Source organism: Apodemus sylvaticus, chromosome 8, assembly GCF_947179515.1.
Source record: "Apodemus sylvaticus chromosome 8, mApoSyl1.1, whole genome shotgun sequence".
Classification (NCBI taxonomy): domain Eukaryota; kingdom Metazoa; phylum Chordata; class Mammalia; order Rodentia; family Muridae; genus Apodemus; species Apodemus sylvaticus.
In genome coordinates this window covers 57103675-57122164 of record NC_067479.1, presented here as the reverse complement: position 1 = coordinate 57122164, position 18490 = coordinate 57103675, and the positions used below count along the sequence as shown (strand labels likewise).

The following is an 18490-nucleotide window of genomic DNA, read 5'->3' as shown; positions in this document are numbered from 1 at the left end:
AGCACACCCATCAAGTGTCAACCCCAATCTCACCAAGGCTGCTTTGTTCTTTTAAGCACCATTAGATGAGGTATAGTGGGAATTCTGGCCAGATATTTCTCTTGACCGTTATCTTTATGGGAGTTAATCTACTAGCCACTCTTAGCAGGAGAGGGTGCAGAGTCAGGGTCCTCCTACCACACGACCTAAAGATCCCTGCAGGGTGCCATACCACTCCTCTCACTTCTTCCAACAGGAAGCAGGTGGCTAAGACAAGGCATAGACACTACAGAAGGGCCGACATGAACCTTCATTCGTCCCATCAGCCCAGGGTAGGAATGGGGGCGAGCGAGGAGGAATGAGAGCTCGCTCGGTTTGTGGCTCAGTAGTAGAGCACTTGCTCAGCATGCTCCAGGTCTCAGGCTCAGCACTGAAAGAGTTAAAAAAATAAAAAATAAAAAGCAATGAAGTCACAAAAGTAGGGATGTGAGCAGAGCCACTTCTTCAGAGTATAATGTTCATCTGTTTGGAAATAGACTCAAAAAAAGGAAAAGAAAAACATTTATTGAGCGCCTATGGGTATGTACACGTGTATATATGTATATATGTATGTATGTGTACACACACACACACACCCTTATATAATGTATATCTGGTCTTGTGCAAGGAGTTCTCACCTACAACATTCCATCTGATCCTCACACCAGCCCTGTGAGGTAGGTATTATCCTCATGTTTGTCAGGGGAGGAATATGAGGTTCAGAAAGGTTAGACTTAGTTCAAGGACACAGAACTAGAAACCAGTAAGCTGGGACTGAGTTTTAAGTCTCCAGTTCCATCCCATCCCTGTTCTTCCCTACCCACTTAAGCCCCTTCCGTTCCCATCCCTGTAGCCCATGGCTCCCCCAAAAGAAGCCTGCCCCATCCTTCTCTGGGACGATGCAGTCAGTTGAGGATTAAGACATAAATAAATAAATAGCAGGGTCACGTTCCCAGAGGTGAGGATGTGCCTTCCACACTCATGCTATGTGAAGTCCCGTTCACAGCCGCTGGGGGAGGGGCAGCACGGCCCTGGGGTGGGGAGTGGGAAGGACTACAGCCGCCAAAGGCTGCCATGGGTGGGCTAAGGAGGCCTCTTCAGGCTGCATGTATTTGAGAACACGTGTGGTCGTGGGCACAGTCACCATCCTCCTCCATCTGTCCATTTCACCGCTGTTTGTGATCCAAGAGAGATTCAAAATCAGGAGAGCACACAAGTTTGTGCTTCACGTGTCCCAGGACTGTCATCTCCCCTGTCCTGCTGTCTCCAAGGCCCACAGACACCAGTTCCTGCCATCCAACAGAGACATCAGTGAGAACCACACACCCACATCCAGCCCTCAGTGCAGTGACCCAGAGGTTCCTTACCGCCTCGGCATGGGCTGTCTAACACTTCCCCAAGCCTCTCTCTCTGTGGCCGTACCTGCAGGAAAGAACAGGTTGTCCCCATGGTCACATCCAAAGTCACCTTGCCCAGGAGGAGCTGCACCTTCCCTGACTTGCGGATGAGCAGCTTGCCGACTTGACCCTCTGTCAGGTCAGCCAAGGTACACGCATTCTCTGCCAGCCTGGCTTCCTGTGGAGAGAAGCACAGGTAGTTACTAGGCAATGGCTTTCATGAATGGATTCTCTTCTGACTCCCAGAGAGAACTGCCGCGGCTACAGCAGCAGCAGCAGCAATCCGGGTTTTGCCCTGAAGCTATGAGCCTAGAGTTTCCCCGGAACCGGCTCCTGGGCACGCATACCCGGTCGTTTTCCTGCTTGATGAGTACCATCTGCCCGTCCTCGCCCTGCACCTCCGTCTTGATGGGCTTGATGTCCTGAGTGGGCGGCTGCCCAGGAAGAGTGTCAGGCAGCTGAAGGAACAGCAGCTCTTCATCCTTCCTGAGGCTCAACTCCCTGAGCAGCTCTGCCACAGACACGTCCTTTGGGAGGCCAGGGGTCTTCCTGGCTGCTCTTGGAGGGGCTTTCACCTTGGCCTCCTCTTCCTCATCCCGTGGCTCCTCTTTCACTGCCCAAAGGGAGAAAAAGGAAAAGACACCAAGTAAGTAGCCAAACCCACGATGCCAGCTCTCTGTCCCAAACCCTCCATATCCATGGGCTTCATTGTTGCACAGCCAGAAGTTACACAGAGGAACAAGAGAGAAATTCAAGGGTGACTTCTCTAAAACAGGACAGCTGAGGCCAGGCGTCCTGGTACACAGACATGCGGTCTGAGGCGGGAACTTATGTCTTGATTCTGTGCCTGTACTTTTGAGTGGGAAGGGAAAGGAGACACTGCTGAGCAGCAGTTGGAGGTCCTGTGAGGGCTTCCGGGGAGAGCCCGGGAAGAAGGGAAGTCGGCTGACACAGGTACCTTTTACAGCGGGCACATCCACCTCCATGTCTTCTTCCTTGGGGCCAGCCGAAAGAGGTTTAACATCAGGCTCTTCGCTCTCCTCCTTAAAAAGCCACCCTGAATGTGCCAGGGGCAGCTGCACTGGCATGTTCCGTGTGTCATTCTTTAGCCCTGGGTCATCGATGAACTGCCAAAGAGTGGGGGGGGGAGGGGAGGTTGTCACTGTAAATGTCAGCATGTGTGCCTATGTCACAGCCCGTTTCAGGACTTGTGTCTCTCTCTTTTCTTTGCGTATGTGCATGTCTCACACACAGAGGCAAACATGTTCTCCACTGAGCTGCATCCCCAGCCCCACCATAGTGCTCCTGTAACCAAAAGCTTGAAGATGTCCCTGGCCTGGCTCCCTAAAAGCCTTCTATCGCCTGCTCCCAGGCTCCTGGTACCTACATCATCCTTCTCCAGCATGCGCAGGATCTGCTTGGTTTCCTCATCCGTTTCCCTCTTCTCTTTCTTGATGTTGATGATATGAGAAGGTCCCATGTCTGACATATCCACTGTCTTATCCCAGTTCCCTGCAGGAAATCATGCTGTTCACTAGGGCTAAACGAGGAAGACTACCACGGCAAGGAAAACCAAACTTGGGATGGAGCAGCTCAGGCAGTGTGAGCTGCAATCCAGACCAGATCCCCTTCCTGGTACCTTTTTTCTTCATCATTTCTGCGGGACCCTGCTCAAAAATGGAATGGGACTGGATCACTTCTGGGCGACCACGTCCCCGTCCGTGACCCTCACGCTGGCGGTCTCTGTCCCGTTCACGCTTTTCCTTCTTCATAGTTACTTCTTCTTTTGGCCTGGGAATGAGAACAGACAAAAGGGTCTGCCTCAGGAAACGCAGCCTCCTCACCCACCCACCCACCCACCCGTTTCAGCCAGCCGGGCAGTTTGTGACCCAGTGAGTACACCATGAGAATCGGCTGAGTTTATGACCCAGTATGGACACCATGGGAATCGGAAACCAACCCTTTGCTGCATCTTTTACATCTTCCATGAGGCAGGGCCTTTCATTTCCTTTTACTTTACCTTCTTGTCAAAATGTGGGCTTTTTGTTTTGTTTGTTGTTGTTTTTTTTACTGCCTGAAAGTAGAAAGGCTGGAAAGCAGAGGAACTTAAGGGAAACTATGGAGAGCGTAGCCCCACCTCAGCAGAATTAGAAAGTGACTGAAACTCTAAGAGATGGAACCGACTGGATGATTGTCCGGCTCCTGAAGGAGAATAGAAACTCAAGCCTTTTTCCTCTCCTCGATTTCTTTCTCCTCTCGGGTATTCTGACTGTGTTTACTGCCATACCACAGACCCAAGCGCAAAAGAACCACAGACTAAAATCTCCAAAACTCTGATGTCCAAAATAAAATGTCACGCTCTGTAAGTTGATTATCTTGGCTATTTATTACAGAAAAAAAAAAAAAAGAAAGAAAAAAGAAAAAGAAAGAAAGCCCCTCTAATACAAAGTGTCCTAGAGCCATGCACAGTGGTGCACAGAGATTGAGATCTCAGCGCTCAGGACACAGATCTGAGAGGCAAGCAGATGAGTTCCAGGCTATGAAAGTCCATGTAGAGAGACACTGTCTCAAAAAAGAAACATGCCTCTATATAGCCAGGAATTGAAAGATGAGAACCACTGGTGACTAAGCTAATGGCGTAAGTTAAAATTCCCAGGCCACACACCTAATTACTTCCCCAAATTCAGAGCAAAACAGTGAGTAGTGTTCATTAGTCCTAGATACTTACTCTTCTTTGATCTTCCGACTGATGATATTTGGGGTGAAGGTTTTCTGAAAAGTAAAAGACAGTACTGTATTTTTCAAAGTGCTCAACCGGCCAACGGTTCTGGGAAGGCTTAAGAGAGGCAGATCTGCCAGCGCTCACAAACGGATGGCACAGGTATGCTCTTACCCATAGGACCCAAGGCAAAGCTAAATAGCTTTATCATGTGCTTATTCTGCTCTTTCTCTTCAGAGCTACTCTTTACATCTGTTGCGTACATAATAGGAGAGGACAAAGAGCAGTTACCTGCATGCCTAAGATTCATCACATACTAGATTATTAGTTTCAATACTAATCCACAAGAGTTATGAACACTCAAAATTGCAAGTAAAGCGATTTTGCCTGACTTTCATGGGATTTTGAAAGGTGCCCAAAACATAATAAGCACTTCTGAATGTCTTGAATTAACTAGGTTTTCTGCCTTTTAATTGCCTATGAACCATGTCAGTGTCTTGTACCAGCACCTTGGCTTGAAGGTCTCTCCCCAGAGGCTGACATCCCAACAGGGACAGAAGGCCGTATATGAATGAACTGATCAGCTCCCTACAGCCAGGAACTCAGGGTAGTTGGGTTTTTGCACAAACACGCTCGCAGGTACCTTCTTGACTCCACCAAGGGTGAGGTCCCGGGAACGGATGGAGGGAAGGCGACCCGGTGTAAGCGGGGGTGCGGGCCGCCGACCAATCAGCCCCCGACCCCCAGAGAGAAGGGGTCGCGGCCCTCCAGAATTGCTGGGCTCGCCCGCGGCGTTTCCTTCCGACATGGTTCCTGGAGGAAAGTAGACAACAAAGTGACTCCAAGGGCTGGACGCGAGGACCCTGGGCGGAACCCCACCCACGTGGCCTCCCGCCCCCCCCCACCCCGTCCGTGCGTGGCTCTTGCTGCACCTCAGCTCCTCCCCGTCCCACGTGGCTAGACTTCCCGGAGCGCCCCACCTCTAGCTTTGGACTCGTCACATGCCCTCTCCCCGGGTCTGCATGACGCACCTGCGTTGAGACTCTGCGCCGAGTGTCACGACCTCACCTCCGACGACACCAACCACAGGCCGCCGGTCTCCCGGCAAGGCGGAAGTCAGCGTGGCAAGGACCCGGCGCTGCCATCTTACCCTGGGGCGGAAGTGACATCAAGGGGGCGTGACCGGACCATAGTATTTATCCGACGGTGCCTCGCTGCCCTCCGCCTTCTCTTCCCGGTTCTTCCCGGAGTCGGGAAAAGCTGGGTTGAGAGGGCGAAAAAAGATATAGGGGTGGATTGTGAGCTGTGCCGGGGTGTGACTCGTGGGGGCGTGTTTCGGCCCCGGCAGGGAGTAAAGGTGCCGTCCTCAGGGTCAGGGGTGGCGGTGGGGGGCTCCAAGGTCGCCTACCTGCTGTATGTGGAGTCCACACTATGCAGCCTCTGGGAGCAGTGGGGATGAGGCTCCGGGATATAGGGAACTTAGCCCTCAGGAGGAGGCAGAGGCTGGCTGCAGCCTCCCTGCGTTGACCTTGGCGTGGTCACTGTACCTTCGGGCCCCGCCCTTTACTCGCGAGCTCCTTCCCTTGCGGGTCCCTGGGGTCCTGGGGTGTCACCCTTAACGCGGTTTGGACAGAGCAGCCAAGAGCTCTTCTCACCTACCTGGGCTCATGACTGCTTAGTCAAATCTGGGAAGAGTCTGGAACTGAAGTTTGCTTTTCAAGTGGAAGGAGGGTGTGTGTGTGTGTGTTTTAAGACAACCCTGCTCTGTAACCCTATCTAGTCTGGAGCTTAAGTAGACCACTTTAGTCTGGAACTTGCAGCACTCCTGTCTCTTCACCCCGCTCAGTGCAGGGATTACAGATGTGCACCACCAATCCCAGCTGAATTTTTTTTTTTTATTGTAATGAATGGTTGCAATTTAATCTAGGGGAAAAAACGGTCACTTAATGTTACACCACAGCGACCCCCAATACAAATAAAAAGGTTATGTGGTTCTAGGGAAGGAACCTATTTCTGCTAAAATTCCAGACTGCTAGCATTAAAATATTTGTGATGTACTGTAATATGGTGCCACACAATACTGTATCCTTTGTTGGAGGCAAAAGATCAATGGGTGGATATATATGTACATATATGCATATACATTGTAATTTATTTCCTTAATTGGACACCTCATTTGAATGGATATATCATTAGAAATAACTAGTGTACATTTGATACACTAGGTTTTTTTTTTCTTTTACATTACATCCCTAGGGAAGAATTTCAGAAAATGTACATATTAAAGGTAAACTTCATTTTGATGTTATACATATACAGCTATTTTAAAAGAAAGGGAAAAAAGAGATGTGGAGAGCCAGGCATGTTGGTGCATGCCTGTAAACCCAGCACTTGGGAGGCAAAAGCAGGCCAGTCTCCGTGAGTTTACAGCAGCTTTGGACTACAGAGTGAGACGGAGGTGGTGGTGATGGTGATTCAGCAGAGCCCAAATTCTGTTTACTTCGTTTTCCCCAGTAGTAAAATCTAGCACTTATATCAAAACCAGAATATTGACATTTTTGTGTTCATGGGACAAGACATTTCAGCACTACAGGAATCCCTATAGCTGCCCTTTCAGATACAGCCTCCCTTACTGCCAGCCTTCTCTTCCTGCCCCCTCTCCTCCCCCGCTAATCTGTTCTCCATTTCTAAAATGTTATTTAGAAAGTATTCTAGAGATGGAATTGTACAGTGTGTGACTTGCATTGTTATTGAAGAGACAGGGTCTTGTTATGTACCTCTGCTGACCTGAAACTCCCTGTAGAGGTAAGACTTGACTTCAAACAAGACAGTATCTGCCTCTCTCTGCCTCGGCAGTACTAGAATTAAGGGAATGTACCCTTGTACCCAGTTTTTGTGACTACTTTTTTATCTCCATAATTTTGTGGCTATTATCCAAGTAATGCATATCATTAGCTTGTTCCTTTTCCTACTGCATATCCATGGAAAGACATCTGGATTAGTCATCCTTTGAAAGACGTCTGGATTGTTTAGTTTGTGTCTATTGTGAATAAAGTTGCTGTGGATAAATATGCAACTTTTTGTGTCAATACAAATTTTCACGTCTCTGGAATGAGTGCACCTGTTGATTTGTATGATTGTATGATTAATCTTGGAAACAAGAACAGCAAACTGGCTTCCACAGTGGCTAGACTATTTTTGATGAGTATTTTGGGGTTCATCATCAACGCTACTAAATTTTTTCCAAGAAGTACTTAGGCTAGAGGCCTGGGGAAGCCCCGGTGGTTAAAAGACTTGCTGCCCTTGTTCCCTGCTCTCTATACTTCCAGTGCCAGGGGATTTGGTGCCCTCTTTCGGCCTCCAAGGGCACCGGGCAAGCCCAGAGTGCATATGCACACATGCAGGCAAAAACCACTTATGTACGCAGAATATGAACATTTAAATCCTTTTCTCCAAAGTACTGTGTTATCTTGTCAGTGGTGGCACTGCCGTCCGGTGGTGGTGCATTCCTTTAATCCCAGCCCTCAGGGTGGTGGCGGTGCACACCTTTAAACCCACCACTTGAGAGGCGGAGGCGGGTGGATCTCTGTGAATTCAAGGCCAGCCTGGTCTACAGAGAGTTCCAGGGCAGCCAGGGCTATACAAAGAAACCCTGTCTCAGAAAAACAAATAAAAAATACTGTGCCAAGATGTGTGACTACTAAAAAATGTAAGGATAACAATAGAGGAAGGGCCTGATAGATCCCCACTCCTCTCTCAGGACTTTCCAGGTGGTTAAAAGTTGATGGGAGGAAAGGAAACACGGTTCTTCAGTGGTGTAGCCATCGGTAAGGTGTTGGTGTTGCTTTAAACAGCCCCAGTGAAGCTCACTGAACCACACACACACAAATAATAGAAGGGCATCTAGCTGGGGAAAGGAATAGTGGGCCAGTGTCCTGGCTAGTTTTAATGTCAACGTGACAAAAGATGGAGTCATTGGAGAAGAGAACACCTCAGTTGAGAAAAACACCTCTATAAGATCAGGCTGTAGGCAAGCCTCTGAGGCATTTCCTTAATTAGTGATGGGGGATGGGGAGCTGCCTGTTGTGGGTGGTACCATCCCTAGGCTGGTGGTCCTGGTCTCTAAAAGATATGCTGAGCAAATCATGAGGAGCAAGCTGGTAAGCAGCACCCCTCCATGGCTTCTGGATCAGCTCCTGCCTCCAGGTTCCTGCCCTGTCTTGACTTCCTTTGATGGGAAGCTGTGATGTGGAAGCACTAGCTGAATAAACCCTTACAGCAATAGTAACCCTAACGAAGACAGATGGGGTGGGACAAGTGAGGATGGGGGAAATAACTGATCAAAAGGTACCATCAATTCTCTTGTGTTGTTTATGGGATTTCCGGAAAGAAGACTTAAATGAGCTAGTTAACATAACGCTTGTTTATATAGGGTCTTTTTGTTTCCAAGCTACTCTCTAACTTGCTAAGTAGCCCCAGTTTGTGACCTTGAACTTTTGATGCTGTTGACTCTACATCCTGAATACCGAGATTATAGTATACGGTGGAACCCCAGGATCAAAAGCAACTTGGAGAGGAAATGGTTTGTTTGGCTTACGTACCATAAATCACAGTCCACGGAGGGAAGCCATTACAGGAACTTAAACAGAATCCTGTAGGCAGAGGCTGATGCAGAGGCCACAGAAGGATGCTGCTTCCTGACTTACTCCTCATGGCTGCTCAGCCTGCTTTCATAGAGAACCCAGGACCACCAGCCCAGGGGTATCCCTATCTGAAACAGGCCGGGGCCCTCTCTTGTCTATCACTAATTAAGAAAATGCCCTGTAGGCTTGCCTATAGCCTGATGTGGTTTTTGTTTTGTTTTGTTTTTTTTTAAAGAACTATTTTTATTTTATGTATGTGAGTACACTGTCACTGTCTTCAGACACACCAGAAGAGGGCATCAGATCCCATTACAGATAGTTGTGAGCCATCATGTGGTTGCTGGGATTTGAACTCAGTACCTCTGGAAGAATAGTCAGTGCTCTTAACCGCTGAGCCATCTCTCCAGCCTATAGCCTGATCTTATAGAGGCATTTTTTTCAGTTGAGGTTCTCTCCTCAGATGACTTCAGCTTGTTTCAAGTTAACATAAACTAGCCATGGCAGCCACCATGCCTAGTTTATAGAAAGGGGGCCCAGGATGTTGGGCATACTAAGCAAGTACTCTTACCAACTGAACAACCATATCTTTTTAACATTTTAGAAATTAACTTCCTAACCGTGGGTATTATAATCTGTCTAGGGACATTCTCCAGTTCTCCTTTAATTAAGCTATATAGACTTTGAACACTTTTTCCTATACCTCTCTCTATTTTCTCCCAGAGATTGAGGGCTTGGATTCTTTCATCTAGCCTCAACGGAACCTTGTAAATTATTTTTAGCTGAATCCTGCATAATGGATGTGATCCTAGGAGACCTAGTTTTGTTATTAATAACCTCTTATTGCATGTTATGCTCATGAATGTCACAGTCAATATAATCATCATTCTTACTGATAAGTAACTAACAAACTCAACCATCATTTGAGGAGTCTGACTGTAGGTTGGCTTGAGATGTTATAACCAGATTCTGTAAAAAACACATTTCTGAATTCTTAACGGGCATCAGAAATACCAAGTAAGAAATCTTTAAATACTTCTCCTTAAAATAAAAGGAATGTGTGGTACGGGAATGCTGCCTGAGTTCAGACTGTCTCTGTTTTCCATGTGTTATTTATCTTTTTTTTTTTTTTTTTTTTTTTTTTTTTGGATTTGGTTTTCAAGACAGGATTTCTTTGTATAGCCCTGGCTGTCCTGGAACTCACTCTGTAGACCAGGCTGGACTCAGACTCAGAAATCCGCCTGCCTCTGCCTCCCAGAGTGCTGGGATTACAGGCATGCGCTGCCACCACCACCGGGCTTGTGTGTTATTCATTTGCTTTCCCTTGCAGGCGATTGGTTAGCTGGTTCCTCCTCATGTGCCTGGACTTCTAGACATTTAGTTCTTAGTGTCTCCCCTCCCCCCTTTATCCTGTATTTTCTTTATTACCATTGTCTAGTTAAGGTGTTTGATATTTATATTACTTTAATTTTTAAAATTGATCATCATTGTGTGAGTGTGGGCACCTGAGTGTCATGGCCTGAGTGTGAAGGTCAGAGAACAACTTGTTCTCTCTACAGTCAGTTCTGAGAATTCAGGTGGCTCACACACACTTTCCTCCATTGGTCAGTTTCAAAACAGAAACTGTATGCATTTCTCAGGACTCCAGCAGAGAAGTCTCCTTGCCCCACATAGGTATCTCGGTCTGTCCACAATGCAACTTGATATCTCCCAGCCATCTAAACCCAAGGTCCACATCCAGATTTTTAGATATCCTAAAACTATAACAAAGTGGCCCCATTTTACCAAGCAGCAACCATGTTAACAACCACTAGTTGTTATTGCAAAATTCTGCCCTCCAAGCCCACAGTGGGGATTAAAACCAGGGTCTGAGGCATGCTAGGCAGAGTGTATTTCCAGCTCACTGGAAAACCCCTTGCAGTTCCCCTTCTCTTGCAGACTCCCACACCATGCCAGCTTTTCTAGATTTTCCAGAATCTTACACACACACACACACACACACACACACACACAGCCACCGCCTCTCTGGTGCAAGCCACCCTCACTATTGGTGACTCCTATTATTATAAGTTCCTGCCTGGACTCCCTTCCAGGTGGGCCTCCGTGGTCTAATCCCAACCATCCAACCACACATTCTCTTTGGCCTCACATATTGTCTGTTGCTCCAGGCCCACTTCTGCCTCAGGGCTCTTGCACTTGCTGCTTGGAACTTTCTATTCTCTTAGAATGCTACATGGCCTTTTCCTTCTCTGATCCCCCAGTTACCATCACACAGAAGCCTTCTCTGATGGCCTTTTTTTTTTTTTTTTTAATTTTTTTTTTCAAGATAGGACTTCTCTGGGTAGTTCTGGCTGTCCAGACTCACTCCGTAGACCAGGCTGGCCTCAAACTGAAGAGCTCTGCCAGCTTCTGCTTCCCAAGTGCTGGCATTTAAGGTGTGTGCCACCATTCCCTGGCTCTTGTTTAAAATTGTAAAAACCAAACCAAAACAACCCTCTTCTGACTCCTTCTGCTTTTCCTGACTTATTTTTCCCTATCCCACCAAACCAACTATAGCATCTGCTTGTTTATGTTTTTGTCTTCCTCCTCCCAGAACATAAGCCCTATGAGAAGAGGAGTACTTGGTTGTGGGCTGGATCTCCATCATCTATTCCTCCTGCCTGAAACAGTGCCTGCTACATACTGAGTTCCCAACAGACCTTTAAAACGAATGAATGGATTCCAGTCTGTGCTGAGACCAAGGAACAAGTCTGGCTGTAGATAGAAATATAATGATGAAGCCTGGGCATAGTGGCACACACTTTTAATCCCAGTACTCGGGAGACAGAGGCAGGCTGATCTCTGTGAGTTCAAGCCCAGCCTAGTCTACAGAGTAAGTTCAGGACAGCCAGGGGTACACAGAGAAACCCTGTCTGAAAAATCAAAACAAGGGGTTGGGGATTTAGTTCACTGGTAGAGCACTTGTCTAGCAAGCAGAAGGCCCTGGGTTTGGTCCTCAGCTCTGGAAAAATAATAAGACAAATCTTCTATTTAAAAAAAGTCAAAACAGCTGGGCGGTGGTGGCGCACACTGTAATCCCAGCACTCTGGGAGGCAGAGGCAGGCAGATTTCTGAGTTCGAGGCCAGCCTGGTCTACAGAGTGAGTTCCAGAACAGCCAGGGTTACACAGAGAAACCCTGTCTCGAAAAAACCAAATCCAAAAAACAAAAACAAAAACAAAAACCAAAAAAAGTCAAAACAAACAAGCAAAAAAATATAAAGGTTGGTTATTTTTAGGACTCTGACATGATTCACGTAAAAGCCATTTCAGGCTTGGCAGGGCGAGGTGGGGGTGGGAGGGGTGGGGAGTGGGGCGTGCCGTGAGAAGTGAGAAGCAGAGTTATTGTATTTTCTCTCTTTGACTTGAAATACTAGGATCAAACCTGGAACATCATGCATAATACAAGGCAAGTGCTTTGCGTGTTCCAAAATATATAAATACAACTTGCTCCATCTATATAATGTTACTCATATGTATATGTTTTCAAGGCTGGCCATTTGTTTTGTCCTTGTAGTTGTTTGTTTGTTTTGAGACAGGGTCTCTCTATATAACTCTAGCTGTTCTGGAATTCTCTATGAAGACCAGGCTGGCCTTGAACTCCATCCTTGAGATCCATGTGCCTCTGCTTCCCAAGTACTGGGATTAAAGGTATGCACCACCAGGCCTGATCTGGACCATTTGAAATTAAATAAGTGATTGGTGTGTTCTGGGAGAGACAATGTCTCCTTCTCTTGATGTTCCTTGGTGGCCTGTAGTTCTGAGTCTGTTGTGAGACATCATGGACTTTCTCCCTTCTATGTCAACAAGCCTATTCTGTTGTTCTTGTCCAGGTAAGCTTAGGCAGTAGTGTTGGCAAAACTTCATGGATGTAGCTTCTCTGATTTTCCTAGGAGGTACAGCCTCACAGTAAACTCCCTGGTCCTCTGGCTCTTATAGCCTTTCTGCCTTCTCTTCACAATGATCCCCAAGTCTTAGGTGCAGGAGCTGTGCTGTGGATGTATCAACTGATGTTAGACTCCACAGCTGTATTTTAATCAGTTGTGGGTTTCTGAATGGTCCCCATCTATTGTAAAGAGAAGTTACCTTGATGAGGGGTTAGAATGATACTTAATCCAGAGGCATTCGGTTAAATAATTGGAATGTAGTTAGGGATTATGCTGGTTTAGTAGTTAGGTGGTTGTAGACTCTTTTCCAGGATCTATGACTTCACTAATTTTAAATAGCTGGCTAGGCCTCCAGTACCAGGCATGGTTTCTCTCTCATTGAGTGAGCCTTAGGCCCAACTAGAGAGCTGTTGGTGACCGCCAAAGAATGGGCGTACACTACTCCACCCTTAGTACTCTTGTGCCCTGCTGATCTTGTGCTTGACAGATGTCACAGCAGAGCAGTAGTGCTGGCTGCTTCCTTCCCTTGGAAGCTTGCATTGCCTTCGGGGTACCATGAAGGCTAGGCCTCAGGGAGGAGACTTTCAGGTCAGATCCAGCCTGGGTCCTCTGGGTCCGGTGTCCCAAGTGCATGCATGGTGTCATGAGTGGTAGGCTTTTTCTCTCCCTTGGTGATGCAGATATAGGCCAGATTAGACCACACTAAAAGTGAAACACACCATCTGCAGGGGTTTTATGGGTGTGCGTGCTTTGTTGGCTCATGGGATCTCCACACTCAGCTTACCTAGAAAGAAGATCTACACTTTGATTTTACAAAGTGCATAAGCAGTATTAAGATTGGAGCTGGTTACATGGCTTAGCAGTTAAGACCACTTGCTGTTCTTGGCGAGAACCCAGGTTTAGTTCCCAGCACACACATGGTGGCTTCCAGCCACTTGTAGGATGTACATACATGCAAGCAGGCAAAAACACTCATAAAGTAAATAAAATCTACATTTTTTAAAAAAGGCTCTTTCTATAGTGTATCAAACTGAGTTTGCTAGCCATCTCTCTACTATGTACAACATAGTCTTTGCATTCAGATCTGAAATTGTACACTGGTTTAAAAACTTTGGGGCTGGGCCTGCTTTCCATTAGCCTTTCAATTATGAGGTTGATAAATCAACCTCTCAAGTCTTCCTTCCAAATCACATGCATGGCACTGTGTCTTGGTGCTTGCTAAGATCCTTTGTTGTTGCAGTCTTGGCTTAGGTATAATGTTTAATGTGGAAACTACCAACGATGCACAAAAGTAGAAGAAAATAGCTCATTAGATCTCCAAGAACCCAGATTTAATAATAATTATCCACTCTTGTTTTATCTCAGTCACCGCCCACAAAGATCGTTTTGAAACAAATCATAATTTATAAGTATTACAACATATGTTTCTAAAGAATAAGGATGTTAGCCGGGTGGAGATGGCAAACCCCTTTAATCTCAACACTCAGGAGGCATAGGCAGACAGATCTCTGAGTTCAAAGCCAGCTTGGGCTACCCAGTGAGTTCCAAGACAGCCAGGACTACACAGAGAAATCCTGTCTCAAACAAACAAGCAAACCAACAAAAAAAACAAAACAAAAAAGTCAACCCCTTCAATTGTCACATAAATGGGTTGTGTTGTTTAGGTAGTGGTTTTGTTCTGTTTGCTTTGGTTTAATTCTGGTCTTTTCTTTTTTTTTAAGATTTATTTATTATTATATGTGAGTACACTGTAGCTGTCTTCAGACACACCAGAAGACAAACAAACAAACAAAAAAAACAAAACAAAAAAGTCAACCCCTTCAATTGTCACATAAATGGGTTGTTTTGTTTAGGTAGTGGTTTTGTTCTGTTTGCTTTGGTTTGATTCTGGTCTTTTCTTTTTTTTTAAGATTTATTTATTATTATATGTGAGTACACTGTAGCTGTTTTCAGACACACCAGAAGAGGGCATCAGGTCTCATTACAGATGGTTGTGAGCCGCCATGTGGCTGCAGGGATTTGAACTCAGGACCTTTGGAAGAGCAGCCAGTGCTCTTAACTGCTGAGCCATCTCTTCAGCCCCCCCCCTTTTTTAAATGGACATGATCTCACTCTGTAGCCCAGGCTGACCTGGAACTCAAGGCAATTCTTCTGTTGAAGTCTCACAAGTACTGGAGGTGTGAGCCATCACAACTGTCTGATCTTTAAAAAAAAAAAAAGTTTATTAAATCTTCATTTTGATACCATACTTAAATTTTCATGTTTATCAAAAGTGCAATTGAGGCATAAGAAGAAATTTTGTTATAAATATGTTCAGTGCAGTATTGTTTAGAATGAGGGGGGAAGGGAGGGGGAGGGAAGGAGAGAGAGAGAATCAGATGAGTAGAAGGTTGCAGAAGGGACCTGACAATGGAACCCAAGACAGCGATTTAGATCATATCATAAATCAAAGGGTATTGCTAAGTCAGAAAAGTAGGTTATAACCCCTCCCCTTTGGTAATAAACCACATGCACATATGGTATACCTATCTCTGAAAGTCAGGGAAACTAGTGACTTTAATTCCTTCTTAATTTTTACAAGGAAGTGCTTACATCTTTCTATAGTGACCATGTGTGACTTGTGTAAGGAAAGATTACTATACCAACAGAGCTGGCCATGGTGGCACACATCTTTAATCTTTAATGAGTTCCAGGCCAGCCTTAGGCTTCACAGTGAAACTTTGTCCAAAAGCAACAAGAAGTCCAAACAGAACCAATGTAGCAATGCATCCACTTGGTTGGTTGATAGTTTTCCTATATGTAGCTAGTTATACTTGGCTTGGCTTTGTTCTGACCATGAGTTTCCCTCCTGTTCTGAGAGGAGTCCTTTGAGTCAAGAAGAGGCTTGACGCAGAGGGTTGTGTCCTTACCTGCTCATCTGGCACACGGGCAACCAGCTGCACAAAGGGTCATTCATGCGGCTGCTAACACCCCACCACCACCACTACCACCACCGCTGTAGCTCATGATCTCAGGCAGACTTCATGTGCCATCTTGAACTGGAGAGAAGCATAGGATGGTTCAGGATTCTTCCTTTTACAGGAAGAGAAACTGAGTCACAGAGACTCTTCCCTCTCCCTCTTGCTGCCCTTCAGATTGGTCTTAGGGTTTAGGTTAGACAGCTGAAACTGTTCCTAACTGGGCGGTGATGTCTCAGATCTCTTCTGAGTTTCAACATCTCAGTGTGGGTGTGTGAGGGGCCGGGCCCTTGCATTTGGCCAAAGGGGTGCTTAATCCTGGCTGTGTGACACACCACTCCACATTCTGTGGTTCTCGATCTGACCAGACTCGCTCAGGTTCTCACGCCCATTTAAGGCAGGCCTGGCTTCTGCTTGGCTTTTCATTCTGTGGACTCTGCACTCTGTCATTGTCACTGTCACTGCCGGGATCCACAGACTCCATGCATGTCTCTTGATGCTTTCTGCATTCTGAGGCCCTCAGTCCTCAGTCCTCCGCTGTCCCACATCACCCCCTTTCCATCCCTTACCCCTTCTTGTTTGCCATCTTCTCTGTGGACAGTGGCCTCTCTTCCTGCTCTGAATCCCTGTCTGGACCCAGAACTTTGCCAGGTGCCATCTCTAAGCACTGATGGGCTTGGATTCAACATTTCCACAGATGCCAACCCAGAGGATGTTCAAGTACTTTATACAACAGCTGGTGTGGAATTTATGTGCAGCATATGTGTATCTTCCATAATTTACTAATACCCAATACAATCTAAATACTACATGAGGTTTAAGAAATAAAAACAAAAGTCTGTATATGTTTAACACAAATACAATTAAGTTTTATGTAGCTCAGGCTAGCTCCAAACTCCCTATATAGCTAAGAATAATCTTGAATTTCTTGATTCACCCCTGTCTCTGCCTCCTGAGCACTAGACTACATGCATGCATTACCATTCCTGGGGTGAAGTTTGTACATTCTGTGCAGTATTCAAATACTCCACCAACTGAGCAAAATCCCTATCACCACAAATTCAATATGGGGGGGAAAAAGGTTTTGTTGTTGCTAATTTGTCTCAAGACAGGGTTTCTCTGTGTATCCCTGGCTATCCTAGAACTTGCTCTATAGACCAGGCTAGCCTCAAACTCAATGACTGGTCTGTCTCTACCTTCCAAGTGCTGGAATTACAGACATGTGCTACCACTATCCATCAGAAGAAAAAGTTTTAAATTTTATTTTATTGTGTATATATGGGTGTTTTGCCTGCATGTATGTGGATGCACATGTTGTGTGACAAAACTTTTCCTGGAGAGAGAGAACACACACATCTTCTTACCCTAGATGGGGGGGGGGTGCATGACAGACCAAGGTACAGCTACAACCAAAGCCCAACTTGGTGAAGCAATGAGTTTTATTTGGGGTTACTTACAGCACTATGGGTGAGGGCTTACTTAATGGAGCGGAAGAGATTCAAAGACTGCTGCAACACCAAAGCCCACCACAACAGAAAGCCCACCCAGCATGGGTGACAGCTCACAAAGCCAGGAATCTGGAGCATACTGCACAGCCTGCAGGCTGCCCAGAAGGTTAGGGGGTATCCTTTCCAGGTTCCTCAGTTGGTCTAAACCTCTCCCCAGCTGTCCAGCTGGTTTCTTTCTTTTCTTTCTTTTTTTTCCCCAGGAAGCTGGTTTGGTTTCAGAGCCTTCTTGGTTTGTCAGAGTCTTCTTTGCCTCATTCCTCTGAGACGGGCTCTCAGGCTATTACTGCTTACTCTGGTAGAGAGGAGCCCAGTGATTCTGGTCAGTTTCAGGGACTTCCTGAATCTATTTTGAGTTGTTTACCTGTTTTGGGAGCTTCCCTGTAGAATGACATGTTTCAATCTTGGAGGAAACTGTTATACAACAGCACCGCATGGGTACAATGTCAGCAGGGACCAGAAGGGGCAATGGGATGCCTGGAGGAGCTCGAGTGAAAGATGCTTGTGAGCTGGAACTAGAACTTGGGTTCTTTCCAAGTGCTCTTAACTTCTGAACCATCTCCCCAGCCCCTAAAACATATTTTTGATCCTTGGTTGTATCAGTAGGTACAGAGGGGCCAACCAGAGGCTCCTTATTCTCTTCAGTGTACCCTCCAAATGTCTCTCCTCCTCCTAGAAATCTGCAGACTCTGCAGGGCATCATGAGAAAGATAGCACCCCTTACTACTTGGCTGACTTCTCTCCGGTGCCAAGCCCAGAGTTAAGTGATTTACATAATGATCTCATTCCACGGTAACAATGAACTTGTATTATCAGCCCACTTCACAGGGACAGTCACCTACCCAGGTCACCTAGCTGGAAAACTATAGAGCTGAAATTGTTCCTATCTCCATCAGACTACAAAACCTGTGCTTTTCATCATTGTATCGCCTCTCCATCACTGTTGCTTCCATCAGATTCCCTTGAGTGTTCTTTTGGGGACTTCCAACCAGTCTCTGTTGTTGGTTGTAGACAAGCCTCCTGCTGATCGTCCTTTCTGACTGACTGCAGTCTCAGGCTCTGCTGGCCTGAGCCTGGAGGCTGGTTGGGATGAGAACACTCAAAGCTCTGTGTCTCCTTCCACCCCCCCACATTCTTGCCTCTATGCATCTCTCCCCATTTTACAACGCCTCTCTCCCCTCCTTTTCTTAGGGACACTTAAACAGCTAGAAGATTCTCCTTGGACGCTCCAGAGTCTCCAAGGCTGCGGGGCTGGTTTCTCTTGATAAGAGTTGGTAAGAAAATGGTGCGGTGCATCAGTAAGGTCTCCTAGGAGACCACCTAGACTGAG

General features: G+C 46.4%; 1 protein-coding gene across 2 annotated transcripts; it reads right to left on the bottom strand.

Moving 5' to 3' along the window:
- Nucleotides 1-527: 527 nt before the first annotated feature.
- On the bottom strand, nt 528-5314 carry Polr3d (RNA polymerase III subunit D). 2 transcript variants are annotated; one of them, XM_052191010.1, is made up of 9 exons: nt 5166-5314; nt 4778-4947; nt 4144-4187; nt 3055-3206; nt 2803-2927; nt 2374-2542; nt 1763-2028; nt 1441-1593; nt 528-1307 (listed from the first exon to the last, which is right to left on the bottom strand). In XM_052191010.1, exons 2-9 carry the CDS (start codon nt 4940-4942, stop codon nt 1185-1187), a joined length of 1197 nt encoding a protein of 398 aa, XP_052046970.1. In that variant the 5' UTR covers nt 4943-4947; nt 5166-5314; the 3' UTR covers nt 528-1184. The 2 variants fall into 2 exon arrangements, with proteins under 2 accessions (XP_052046970.1, XP_052046971.1); XM_052191011.1 differs by lacking the exon at nt 5166-5314 and adding an exon at nt 5115-5148.
- Nucleotides 5315-18490: the final 13176 nt, after the last annotated feature.

Excerpts from the sequence above, each read along its gene's own strand:
- Polr3d (XM_052191010.1), bottom strand. The coding sequence starts at position 4,942 with ATGTCGGAAGGAAACGCCGCGGGCGAGCCCAGCAATTCTGGAGGGCCG. Across the intron at positions 4,188-4,777 it reads CCCTTGGTGGAGTCAAGAAG|AAAACCTTCACCCCAAATAT; the intron begins GTACCTGCGAGC and ends TTTACTTTTCAG. Across the intron at positions 2,928-3,054 it reads AGAAATGATGAAGAAAAAAG|GGAACTGGGATAAGACAGTG; the intron begins GTACCAGGAAGG and ends GATTTCCTGCAG.